The sequence below is a fragment of the Arachis ipaensis genome, chromosome B7 (assembly GCF_059453495.1).
Source record: "Arachis ipaensis isolate K30076 ecotype BB chromosome B7, ASM5945349v1, whole genome shotgun sequence".
In the NCBI taxonomy this organism is placed as follows: domain Eukaryota; kingdom Viridiplantae; phylum Streptophyta; class Magnoliopsida; order Fabales; family Fabaceae; genus Arachis; species Arachis ipaensis.
The window spans coordinates 135377812-135390968 of NC_142442.1; the positions used below are offsets into that span (position 1 = coordinate 135377812).

The 13157-nt window shown below is 34.8% G+C and overlaps 1 protein-coding gene across 3 annotated transcripts in view; it reads right to left on the bottom strand.

Annotated features, from left to right (window-relative positions):
• The window catches only part of LOC107606041 (solanesyl diphosphate synthase 3, chloroplastic/mitochondrial), a 38121-nt gene extending 25881 nt beyond the window's left edge, over positions 1-12240 (bottom strand). For 2 of the 3 annotated variants that reach the window (XM_021106369.2, XM_016308007.3), the window contains exon 1: positions 11925-12240. In XM_021106369.2, the coding sequence (XP_020962028.1) occupies positions 11925-11993 (69 nt within the window). In that variant the 5' untranslated portion in view covers positions 11994-12240. The remainder of the gene's footprint in view (positions 1-11924) is intronic. The other variant, XM_088493659.1, reaches the window with a different exon arrangement.
• Positions 12241-13157: the final 917 nt, after the last annotated feature.

The window sequence follows — 13157 nt, forward strand, 5'->3', positions numbered from 1 at the left end:
GTTAGTTATTTAGTTAGTTAATTAGTTAGTTTAATTTTCTATTTAATTTTCCGTTTTAGTGGATAAGTGTTGGATTATTGATTTGATCTGTTGTTTCTTGATGCTGAAATTATTCATTGTTGGATTTTTTTATTGAGATTATAAATTGTTGCTTGGTTTTGAATTCTTCATACTTAATGTTTTTGAATACCAAGTACATGTGACTTTGACTTCAAAACATTTTAAATCTTTTGAATTGCATGTTTTGGCCAGCATGTGATTTGATTTCATTATCTATCATTAGGCAATTTACTTTTCTTCGATGCATTTTTTGTTAGGTGATGCTTGCTATGACTGATTTTTATTTACGTCACCTAGTTCATGCATTGAGATTTTAGAATTGTGATAGATCATAAGCTTAACTAGTGACATATTTTTGAGCTTTGTGGACCATGCTTGCTATGTGATTGATTTTAATTTCTATCTTCTTTTTCCTAAGTTCTATAGTACCCATGTCTTTCACTTTTATGTCAATTAGGTATTGCAAATAAAATTCAAAGTGTATCATTGATTGATGTGTAAGTTTTATATACCATTTTGTTCATTGAGTTTCCTTGCACATCAATCAATGTCCAATCATTATCCATTTCACAATTGCTTGATTATTTGCTTGAGTGCTTTCAAGCTTCTTTATTGCTTGTTTATTTATCTTAACCTACAAGTTTTCTTTGAAGTATTTCAAGTACACTAGAATGAGTGAAGTGCATACTTCTTTTGTGTAATTGTGACATAGCTTTTTATGCTAGTGTATATGTGTTCTAAACCGCGTGCAACTTAGAACTCACACACTTGTTTCATTCATGTCACAAATTGATTGACTCACTTCATTTTAGTGATTCTTACCTCATTCCAACAATCTATGCTTCCTTACTTGTGCATTTGCTTGTCTTATTATATCCTATTTCCTATCGTTCAGGATGATTCACCATAAGCAAAAACAGAAGCGGAAGAAAGAACACGCAGCACCGGTTGATCCACCAGTTGAAGGTGGCAATCCAAAAAGTCGCCATATCCCCTTGCTCATCTTTGAATGCACCGAAGACGGTGCAAATTTTTAAGTGTGGGGAGGTCGTCCGACCGATCAGCCATTTTTGGGTAACAAATTTCTAATCCTAACACTTTCACATTTTATTTTTCTTTTATTATCTAGGTCTTTTAGAACTTTTAGTTGCATTTTCTTAGTTTGCATATATATAATAATAATCTTATTCAAAATAATGAAATTGTCCAAGAAATTTATCTATATGGCTCCCCAATTGAGTTGAAAAAAAATTCATTAAACTTGATTGATTTATATATTGTGGAACATGTTTTTGAGCTAAGAACACACAATCATATGAGATTTTGAGCCTAAATGTGTGGTTGCATCATATAACCACTATTTTCATTCTTGTGTGTGTTATTCTCTTTCTATAATTGCAATCTTTGATTTGTTTGATTCTTTATGTCCATTGTTTGTGTATGAATGCATTTATATGATTGAGGCCTTTATTTCATTGAAGCTCACTTACCCAAATGGCCTTACCCTTTTGTCTACCATTATTAACCAACTTTAAGCCTATTTTAATCCCCTTTTGTTCTTAATTTTAGCAGATCACTACCCTTAAGTAAAAAACAATAAATCTCCTCTAATTTGGATCTTTGATTAGCTTAAGCTAGTAAAAGTGTTTATCATCCAAGTGTGAGAAATTTGGAAAACATTGGCTGAGATAAAAGTATATTTTTATATTTTTGTTGAAGATCTTTGGAATTAGGTACATACTCATGCATTAAATGTTTAAACCATATGCATTGATGCTCTTGTATATATTTTAGTTTGAAAAGAAAAAATATATAATAAAAGGAAAAAATATCTATAAAAAATAGAAAAAAAAAGAAAAAGAAAGTAATAAAAAGGGAACAAAATGCCCCAAGGTGAAGTTCAATAATAATCAATACATATGGGATGTAAATTGGAAAGAATGTATGAGTGTGTGAAAAAGTGAAGTATGGGTAGCTAGGTATTGTATTAGAATTGTATAGGTTGTTATATGTGTTTGGTGAGAGCTTAGGTTAATCAAAGATTCAAATTTCAAGCTCACTTGACCATATATATCCTTAGCCCTATCCTAGCCCCATTACAACCAGTGGAAAGTCCTCATGATATTTGTATGCATGCATTGAATAATTGTTGATTGTCAGATAAAAAACAAATCTTGGAAATCATGATTAGAGGAGAATTGAGTGAATCAACTCTATACACTTGAGCGACTAGAGCGGATACACATTTGGTGAGGGGTTCAATTGCTCAAATTCTATGTTTCCACCGGTTATTATTTTTTTATCTTGCAAGTTGTTAAATTCTTTTCAATAACTCAATTCAATTGTGGATTTGATTTGATTGTGATTGCTTTAGCCCTTGTGTTTATATATGTATTCTTGGAAGTTGATTTATTTTGACCAAGTAGTTGCATGCATGTAGATAGGTTGCATATAGATAGTTTACTTGTTTTGAATAAATATTGATATCCTTTGTCTCTTTCTTGAATTTAGCATGAGGACATGCTTGGTTTAAGTGTGGGGAGGTTGATAAATCCCATTTTTAGGGTTTATCTTGTGTTGAATTTAGTAGATTTTATCAAATTTTCCCATATTTATTCACTAAAATAGCATAGTTTTGTAATTCTCCCTAATTTGTACTTAGGAGTTAAAACATGCTTTTTAGGCCTTTCAATTGATAATTTTAATTCACTTTAATTTCATTCGATGCCTTGATATATTTGTTGAGTGATTTTAGGTTTTTAAGGCAAGGATTGGAAGGAAGAAGTGAAGAGAAAAGCATGCAAAGTGGAGAATTCATGAAGAAATGAGGATTTGCAGAATTCAGGGCAACGCGTATACGTGGCCCTTGCGTACGCATGGGGAGAACATCTACCAAGCGACGCGTATGCGTGGCCCATGCGTATACGTGGGGAGGAAATTTGCCAGGCGACGCGTACGCGTGACAAGCGGCACGTGACCAACTTAAAGGCAATACGTTGGGGGCGATTTCTGAGCCATCCAGGCCCAAATCCAACTTATTTCTAAAGCTATTAGAGGCTGAATTCAAGATGGATCAAGAGGAGAGCAATTAGATAGTATAGGAATCATGCTTTACGTTAGTTCTAAAGAGAGAAGTCCCCTCTTCTCTCTAGAAATTAGGGTTCTTAGTTTGATTTCATCTTAGATTTAGGGTTTAATTCTTATTTTCAATTAGTTTTTTTTTGCAATTTCTTATTCTTACATCTTTGTTCTCTTAGTTTACATTGTTAATTTCTCTTTTATGTCTTTTTTTAGTTTATGAACACTCTTGTTAATTTCAATTTCTTTTAATGTAATTTTATGTTTTATGTTCTTTTAATGCTTGTTTGAGTTATTGTTGTTATTTTCTTGCATTGGGTAGTTTTAGATTTTATTATTTTTACAATTTAATATGCTTTTACTTTTATGCACACCAAGTGTTTGACAAAATGCTTGGCTTAGGTTTAGAGTAGATTTTGTGCATTCTTGGCTTGGAAAGAGAAATTAGGTGCTCTTGAGTCATTAATACCCAACTTATGTTGGTGATCTAGAGTTGCTAGTTAATATTGTTTTCATTGACGCTAATCTTTTGCTAATTTAATTAGTAAGTTGATTGGACTTATGGATTGAGATTAACTAGTCTTATTTGATTTTCTCCCGATATTGGAGATAACGAAATAGGATTATCTCTTGGTGATTATTGTGTTATGATTAATGACTAGGATAGAAAACCTAGATTCTCACCCTTGCCATGAATGCCTCTTTATTATTTGTTATCTTTAGTTGTTTGATTTACTTTCTTGTCATTTAAATTCTTGCATTTTTAATTTCTTGTTTTATCAACCCATCCCGTGAAACTCTTAACCAATAATTGAGCATTCAATTGTAATTCCTAGGGAGAACGACCCGGGGGCAATACTCTCGGTTATTTTTATTAGGTTGAACTTGTGACGACCAAAATTAAACTTTGATTGAAGGTTGTTTGTCAGTTTGGAACTATACTTGCAACGAAGTGATTTCTTTTACCGAGAAAAAATTCTAAACCGACGGTAACCTTCCATCATGTCCTAGTACCCCGGAGATATGAGCTTGACCCATCGTACTAGTGTGAAAGTGTTGGGGAAATTTGTTTAGGTTTTCGTATTATTTTCTTTTCTTTGTTATTGTTTGTCTTCACGAATACATTTTTGTGACCGTCGTTTGGTTTCTGTTTGTAGATCATTGCATCTCGTTTATTGTGTGTTGGTCGTGTTATCGAGCTCTTGGGTGCAAAGCAGCAAGTGGCTGTTGATAAGGTCGCCAGCCTTGAATGTTCTGTTAAAGAGCAAAAGAATGTAATTATAGATGCTACTTCTAAGATGAAGGAAAGAGAGGAGGAGATTTCACAACTCCAAGATCAAATCCATTTATTGCAGAGTCAAATGAAAGATAGTGATAAAGTCAAGGGCGAGTTGATCGCTCGCATTCATAAACTTGAAGATGAGGGGTTGGAGATGTTTGCCACTGGTTTCGATCGTGCTGTCAATCAGGTGATTGTGTTTTCTCCTGATTTTGATGTCGGAAGGCTTGATGTGACAAAGATCGTGATTAATGGACAACTCGTAGACGTCGAGGCGGGCAAGGTTCATGATGAGAATGTCCCCCCTGTTGAAGAAGTTAATATTTGTAATTTGAAAAACATGACTTTCTTTGTTTTGGTATTGTAGTTTGGATACCGATCTTTGAATCGGTTTTGTTTTTGGAATACTTTATCCGACGTATGATGTCGGCTTTGACTGTTATGAATATTTGGGATGTTTATTGCATATATATGAATGTTGTTTCCAACTCTTGATTTGTTGGTTCGCTATTACTGACTGAAAAAGTATAGTTTGTTGCAATAAACAGAGAGAGAAAAAGAAATAGATTTATTTGTATGTGAAAAGTACCTCTCAGCTTTTGAAAGGTGTGGGGTGGTCGGCCTCATTAAAACCTGTCCGAGTAAAACCCTCCTTAGGGATAAAATCTCGTGATCAGGGAAAAGAGTACCTGCCCACGCCACTTTTTTTACAAGAATAGATTAACTATAGTAGATCTTCAGAGATGAGATGTTCCAAGTGTTGGGGAGGGTTGTTCCTTAGAGTGTTTCCAAACAATACACCCCTTTTCCAATGACTTTGGAAATTCGGAAGGGGTCTTCTTAATTAGCAGCTAATTTTCCATGTCCTAGGGGTTTCCGGACTTCTTCTATTTGTCTTAGCACCAGGTCTCCTTCCTTTAGAGTTCTCAGTCAAACTTTCTTGTTATACTGCTTTTTCATGGCTGTTTGTATAGATCTTTGTCTGAGCAGGCATTGTTCTTCGCTTATTGTATCAAGCTCGGCTGATCTGGCTTCCATGTTGGCGTTTTCGTCAAAGTACTTGGTCCGAGTTGACCCTTAACCTACTTTAATAAGAATCATACAGTCCGTGCCATATACTAATCGAAACGGGTTTTCTTTCGTTGTGGATTGCAGTGTCGTGTTATAACTCCACAATATTTCTGGTATGAGTTCGGCCCAGCACCTCTTAGCATTTGTTAGCTTTTTCTTTAAGGCCTACAAAATGACTTTGTTTGCGGCCTCTGTGAGCCCGTTACTTTGGGGTGATCGACAGAGAAAAAATGATGTTTGACATGAAAGTTAGTTAAAAACGAAGCTATTTTTTTATCAGTGAATTGCCAACCATTGTCAGAAATAATTTCCATAGGCAAACTATATCTACATATATATTAAATTTTCAAACGAACATTTGTACCTTGTCTGAGGTTATTTTAGCAAGTGGTTGTGCTTCTATCCACTTTATGAATTAATCAATTGCAACTAATAAGTATTTACCTATCCTGGTGCTATTGGGAATGGGCCGAGTATATCCATCTCCCATTTATGAAAAGGCCAACTAACGTCCAAAGTGTGTAATAGTTCGGCCAGGCTATGAGTGAGTAGTGCGCATTTCTGGCAGGCATCACACTTTTGTACCTTGTTTCTGCAGTCTTCTCGGCCAGTAGTATCTTACTCTTAGAATTTTTGTGGCCAAGCTTCTGCTTCCAGTGTGGTGTCCATAGATACCATCATGAACTTCGACAATGGCATTCGCTGCATCTTCTCGGCCGAGACAATTTAGTAACGACCTAGAGATGCCCCTTTTGTATAGATCGGCTCCTATCATGGTGTAATGGCTTGCTTTATGTCTAAATGACCTCGGATTTTCTTTCTCTGGTATTGCCCCAGTTCTTAAATAGCGAATGAACGGGTTCCGTCAATATTCTTCCTGTGATATGCTTAAAATAGATTTGATATCTAAACTTGGTTCTGTTAGTGTGAGGTGATATAATTTATCTGATGAATCAGTTACCTTGTATGTATCTAGTTTAGATAAAATATCGGCTCTACAGTTTTGTTCTCTAGGCATATGTGATATTTCAAAATTTTAAAAGTGTTGTATCATATTGTTTGCCGAAGTTAAATACTTTTCTAAGAGTGGATCTTGTACCTGAAAATGACCAGTTACCTGTTGTACTACGAGGAAGGAATTACAATATACCTTTAGATTTTTAACTTCTATTTCCTCTGCTAACCTGAGGCTGCTAAGAGTGCCTCATATTCGACTGGGTTATTAGTGGCTTGAAAGAGAAATTTGATTGACTACTTGTATACCGGTGTTGTCTTTTAGTAGGATTCCCGCTCCACATTCGCTTTCATTTGATGCTCCATCTACATACAATTGCCATGTCTTGACCATTTCTTCTGTGTTTGTAAATTTCAAGATAAAGTCGGCCAATACTTGGGCTTTAGGAGATTCTCGTGATTGGTAGGAGATGTCAAATTCAGAGAGCTCTATCACCCATTTCGTAAGTCGACCTGCTAAGTCTAGTTTTGATAATATTTTTCACAGGGGATGGCCAGTCCAAACTATTATCTGATGTGTCTAAAAATAGTGTCGCAGACGCTGAGCTATGATGACCAGGCCAAATGCTAATTTCTCTATCGTCAGGTATCTTGTTTCGGCATTTTGTAGGACTTTACTCACAAAATATACTGGATGTTGTTCTTTCCCTGTTTCTATTACAAGCACAAAACTGACCGTGTTAGTTGAAATTGAAAGAAATACAGAAAGTTGTTTACCTGGTGTGGCTTCTTTAGTTTCATGTTGTATTTTATGAGCTATTGAAAAATTTCATTAAGGTCAGCTTCATGTTGTTGTTCCGAGATTGATTTGACCACCATGTCGTCGATATATATTTCAATGTTTCGTCCTATTTGATCTTTGAAGACCATGTCCATTAGTCTCTGATAGGTTGCTCCAGCATTTTTCAGTCCGAAAGGAATGACTTTGTAACACAAGTTACCTTGGTCGGTTACAAATGTTGTTTTATCTTCGTCATCAGGGAGAATTTGTATTTGATTGTAACCGGAATAGTCGTCCATGAAACTTAGCACTTGATATCCTGAGGTGTCGTCTACCAGTCTATCAATGTTCGACAATGGATAAGAGTCCTTCGGGCAGGCTTTATTCAGACCTGTAAAGTCCACGCACATGCGCCATTTTCTCGAGCTCTTCTTAACCATTACCACATTCGCTAACCATGATGAGAAGCGAATTTCTCGGAAGAAGCCTGCATTAAGTAACTTATGTGTTTCTACAGTTGTTGCGTTTCTTCTTTCTGTGCCTGGATTTTGCTTCTTTTGTGTTATAGGTCGGGCGTTAGGATTGACTGCTAGCTTGTGGTATATAAAGTTCGGATCGATTCCTGGCATGTCAGAAGGTGTCCATGCGAACAAGTCGGAGTTGGACTTTAATGTGTCAATCAGATTCTGTTTTGTACCTGTAGTGGAAACAAAGCCAATGTTAGTAAATTGGTCAGCTTTCCCAAGTTGTACCTGCTCTAGGTCATCCATTGGGGCAGGACGACTGTTGCTATTTCTTGGATCTAGCTCGCCAATGTTGGAATGTTTTCCGAGTTATAAACAGAATGAACTCTTGTGATAGTCTCCTTTGGGGTGACTTTCAAACCCGCGTTGTAGCATTGTCTAGCCTCTTTGTGATATTCATGGATTGTTGCTATTATATTATCCTGCACAGAAAATTTAACACAAAGGTGAACTATAGAGATAATGGCTCCAAAGGATTTAAGGGATGGATGCCCCAAAATAACATTATAGGGACTTGGACAATCAATTACCAAAAATTGAATATCTAGGGTTTTTGAGTTCGGAGACTCCCCTAGGGTTGTTCTCAACCATACATAACCTGATACAGGGACTCTTTCCCCGAAGAACCCTACCAATTCCCCGGGTGATGGTTACAGTGCTTTGTCGTTGAGTTGCATTTTCTTGAAGATGGAATAGAATAAGACATTGGCACTACTTCCTAGATCAAGCAGAACCTTTTTTACTATTAGCTTTCCCATTTGTATTGAGATTACCACTGGATCGTCCAGATTTGGGCATTGTGACGTGAGGTCAGATGCGTCGAAAGTGATCTGGGAAGTTGTTGCCGAAGTTTGAGTCCTTTGCGGAGACCTTTCCATTGTCATCATGGTTCTGTAACTCCTTTTCCTAACTGTACTGGTTGCTCCTCCTCCTACGAAGCCACCTGAAATGTAGTTTATTATTCCTTTAGATGCAGGAGTTTCGACTGGTCCATACCAGGTTCCTTTTTCTTTGTGGTCAGAGCTATAGCTTGGTCTATTAGTGTCCCTTGTTTCTTTCTGGACTCTAGAAGTCACATATTTATCCAGTAGGCCTTGTCTTGCTAGCCTCTCCAATAAGTCTTTGGTTACTACGCATTCGTCAATGGTGTGGCCGTACTTCTGGTGAAATGCGCAATGCTTGCTTCTGTCTACATACTTCTGGTCCTGATATATCCCTGCTCTGGTTGGTGGTTTAATTAGTTTGTTATGTAGTATTTCTTTGATGATGTCCTCTCTTTTGGTGTTGAACTTGGTGTATGAGTCAAACTTTGGTGTTAATTTGAAAGGCTTTTTGGAATCCTTGCTTTGAGATCTGGTAGGTTTTTTCTCCTCCTTCCAAGATAACGGTCTTTTGTTTCTCCGAGCTTCACGTAATTCTTCAATTTCAATTTGCCCGGTTGCTTTGTCTCTGAATTCCTCCAATGTCTTCGGTTTTACAATGGCTATTGCTTCCTAGAATTTCCTAGGTCGGAGGCCACTTTTTATCGTGTGCAGTTATACTTTTGGGTTGAGGTATAGGATTTCCATGGCTGCTGTTGTGAAGCGCGTCATGTAATCTTACAAACTTTCATGTTGTCCTTGCTTGATTGTACTGAAGTATTCTGAGTCTCACACATAGATTTTGGACGCTGCGAAGTGGTTTATAAACAGTTTGGCGAAATCTTCGAAGCTTGATATCGAACCTGCAGGTAAGTTAGAAAACCATAATAAAGCAGTTCCATCTAAGAAAGTTAGAAAAGATCGGCACAAGATGGGATCGGAGTCACTATTGAGAAACATCATGGATTCGAATTTTGTGACATGAACTTTAGGGTCTCAGATCCCGTTGTATAGCATTAAGGTCATTGGAAGTGTAAAATTTTTAGGCATTTTAAAATTCATTATTTCTTCTGAGAAGGGATTTGTTCGTCGTCTTTCTGCTTTAGGAGGTGTCTCCTCTGTCTTCGCATTTGATTCTGACTGACGTTCCTCGTGGAGGTCGGCATTCGCCTTCTTATTGTCATTCTTCTCTTCGCCATTGTTCTGCATTGTTGCTAACAATTCATCCATTCGTTGGTTTTTCGCCTTTAAAGCAGCATTAGCAGCCAAGAGTTTGGCATTAGTTGGATTGGCCTGAGGAGTTACTAAGTGATCCGTCATGCTTTGGTTTTCTGAAAAGAAAAAAAAGCACAACTCGACTATAATAGCGTTAGATCGAAACTAAAAGCGAGGCGGGGGTCTACGGTAGGTGCCAAATATTCTGGCAAGGATACTCTTCTCCAAGATATATCTTGGCTTTGTTCTTTCCGTCACGACGATGTCTTGGTCCGAAAGCGTAGCACCCTTGCGAACTTGAATCCGAGCGTGGTACTTGCAAAAAGGACTCCAACGCTCAAGTCAGTGAGTTGTTTCATGATCTGCCCTGTATCGTCGACCCTCAACTTGATTTATAGTTCGTGCAATGTTGAATTATTCCTTGGTTGGTACCGAGATCTTTGTGGCCGACGTCAGTGATATTTGGGGGAGAGATTTAGTGCAATAGGATTTTGTTATGTTAGATAGTTTGATTTGATTTTGATATGACCGAGGTATAAGCCATTTTTTTCGATGTATAAGAGATACAATATAATATATATTTTAAATTTTAATTTTAAAATTTTATTTATTTTATACTTTTATTTACATAAGTCCGAATCTAACCGTTCAACCAATAACTCATCGGTTAAATTAATAAATTAGTAAATTAATAGCCTGATCGAACCACTGTGATTTATTTCTCGCACAAGCCAGCAATGCCATCACTCCATTCTCCTAGTTCTCAAGCTTCCATCATAGGCGTCATCAATCACAGCAGCAATAATAAGCTTCTCCTTCCCTCCATCACCTTATCACTCCATTTTTGTGATTTGTGAGTTAATTTCTTTCAATTCTTTTATTTATTCATTTAATATATAGGTTTTCATAAAAAAATTGAAGATATTAATTATGCAATTAGAGTGCTAATCTAGCTTATATTTCTTGAAGTTTTTTAATTATTAATTATTTGTGACATTTAAATTATGAATTTACAATAATTTATTTTTATAATATTTAAAATTAATTACGAGCATTTAAAAATTTTAAATACAATAATTTATTTTTATAATATGTAAATTTAATTTTAAAATATTGTATTTAATTATTATAATATATAATATGTTTAATTATCTTATAAAGAATAAAATATTTTTTTCTAAAATAAAATAAAAAATAATTATTTTCTAAAATCTCATTTTTTAACTTTAATTTTTCAAATACGTTTTTTTTTTGGATTTAGGGCAAGTTCGCCGACGAACTCTATCATTTTTATAAAGTTTGCCTAAAATTTTTAAGTCATTATCATAGTTTCTAAGAGTACATAGAAGTACACAAAAATACACAAATAACAAGCCAAACTTGCTTTAAAAAAAATTTGTATTTAAAAAATTAAAATTAAAAAATGGGATTTAAGAAAATAATAATTTTTTTAATTTTATTTCAAAAAAAATCCAAAGAATAAATGCTTAATCTTGATTGATATTAACCCTCTCTCCTAAATTTACCACTAATCCATCTTATATTGAAAGTAATAATTTAATCGTATCAAAAATGAATTTAATTAATATATATTTTAATATCATTAATAAAAAAATTTAAATATATATTAAAAATTTAAATTAAAATAGTAGCAGAGAATTCAAAAAACGAAATGTTGTAAATTGTAAACTGATTTCAAATTTATTTATTTAATATAAAATATAAATTGTAAACTTATCAATATTTATTTATTGAATATAAAATATATTAAAAATTTAAATTTTTATATTTTTAATAAAAAAAATTTTATTTTGTAATCTTTAACACGTACTCTAATCCTAACATGTGCTCTTGTTCTTAATACAGCAACCCTTTAAAAATAGTAACAGAAAATTCAAAAAATTAAATGATATTGTAAACTGATTCCAAATTTACATGTGGCTTGTGAGTGAATTAAAATTGGAATTAATTACTTTTAGATCCTAACTACAAACACGAAGTGAAGTTAAAAGCCGAGAAAAGACATTTACCATTTCAGCAGATCCTATGAATAAGTAGTGTTCACGAGAAGCAAGAAATTGGAGACTACAGAACCGACTTACGTTGAAGATGCCGCTGCTGCTGCCTCTGAGATTTCTTGAAATCTTAGACAATCCGCGATAAAACGACATCGTATAGATGACAGTTGAAGTTCACGATCAAAGGAGAGAGCACATACGACCGCCCTTGTTAGTTACCGGTGGATGCTTAAGTGGTGTGGAAATGGAACGCAGACTCAGCGTTGCCGGCGTTTCGGATGGAGGAGTTGTGTGATTGATTGGGGGAGAAGAGAAGAGCACACAACAGCTACCTAGAAGGTGAAGAATGGGTGTTTGGTCTCTCTTGATGCTGCGTGCCAGGAGTTAGGACCCTCACATTTTGAAGATTTATCTTTCGGGCAATGCTACTGTATAGATGGCTAAATTATTGCAACAAGGAACCCGTATTCATAAGCAAATTATTATTGTTGGGACCCATAATCTGAATATGTTGCAGAACGGGAAGCACTGACACGAGCAGAAAATTTCAAATATTTCGTCTCATTTAAATTAGTTTAATGGTTCTAATTAATAATCAACAAAAGAATTTTTTCTGAAATAAAATAAAAAATATTATTATTTCTTAAAATTCTATTTTTTAACTTTAATTTTTTAAATACGATTTTTTTTATTCAAAGCAAGTTTATCGTACCTCGGCCGAACTCTATAATTTTTATAGAACTCGCCTAACTTCGGTGAACTTCACTTCAAATTCTAAAAAAAATGGCTAACTCAAATTTCTAAGCTTCACAACAGACAAAGCAATCATTATCATCGTTTTCAGGGTACATAGACTACACAAGAGTACACAGTCGTATTTTTCTTGGGAAAATAATTATTTTTTTAAAATTTATAATGAGAAAAAATCCTTGTTAAATATGGCTTATTTTCGTGTATCTGTGTATTTTTGTGTACTCCCATGTATTCTTGGATATGATGATAATGACTTAAAAATTTGAGTTTCATGGGTTTTAAAAAAAATTGGAGTGAAGTTCACCGGGGGTTAGGCAAACTCTATAAAAAAGATAGAGTTCGTCAGGGCGGCGAACTCATCCAAAATCCAAAAAAAAAAAATTATATTTAAAAAATTAAAGTTAAAAAATCATATATGAAAAAAATTAATTTTTTATTTTATTTCTGAAAAAATTCCATTAGCAAAAGGAAGGCTATGTCTTCTGATGAATGAGAGAGAGAACTTCTAATCCTCATATGCATAATCCTTTTTCAATTTATAGATCCCTAACGTCGTTCAGACTC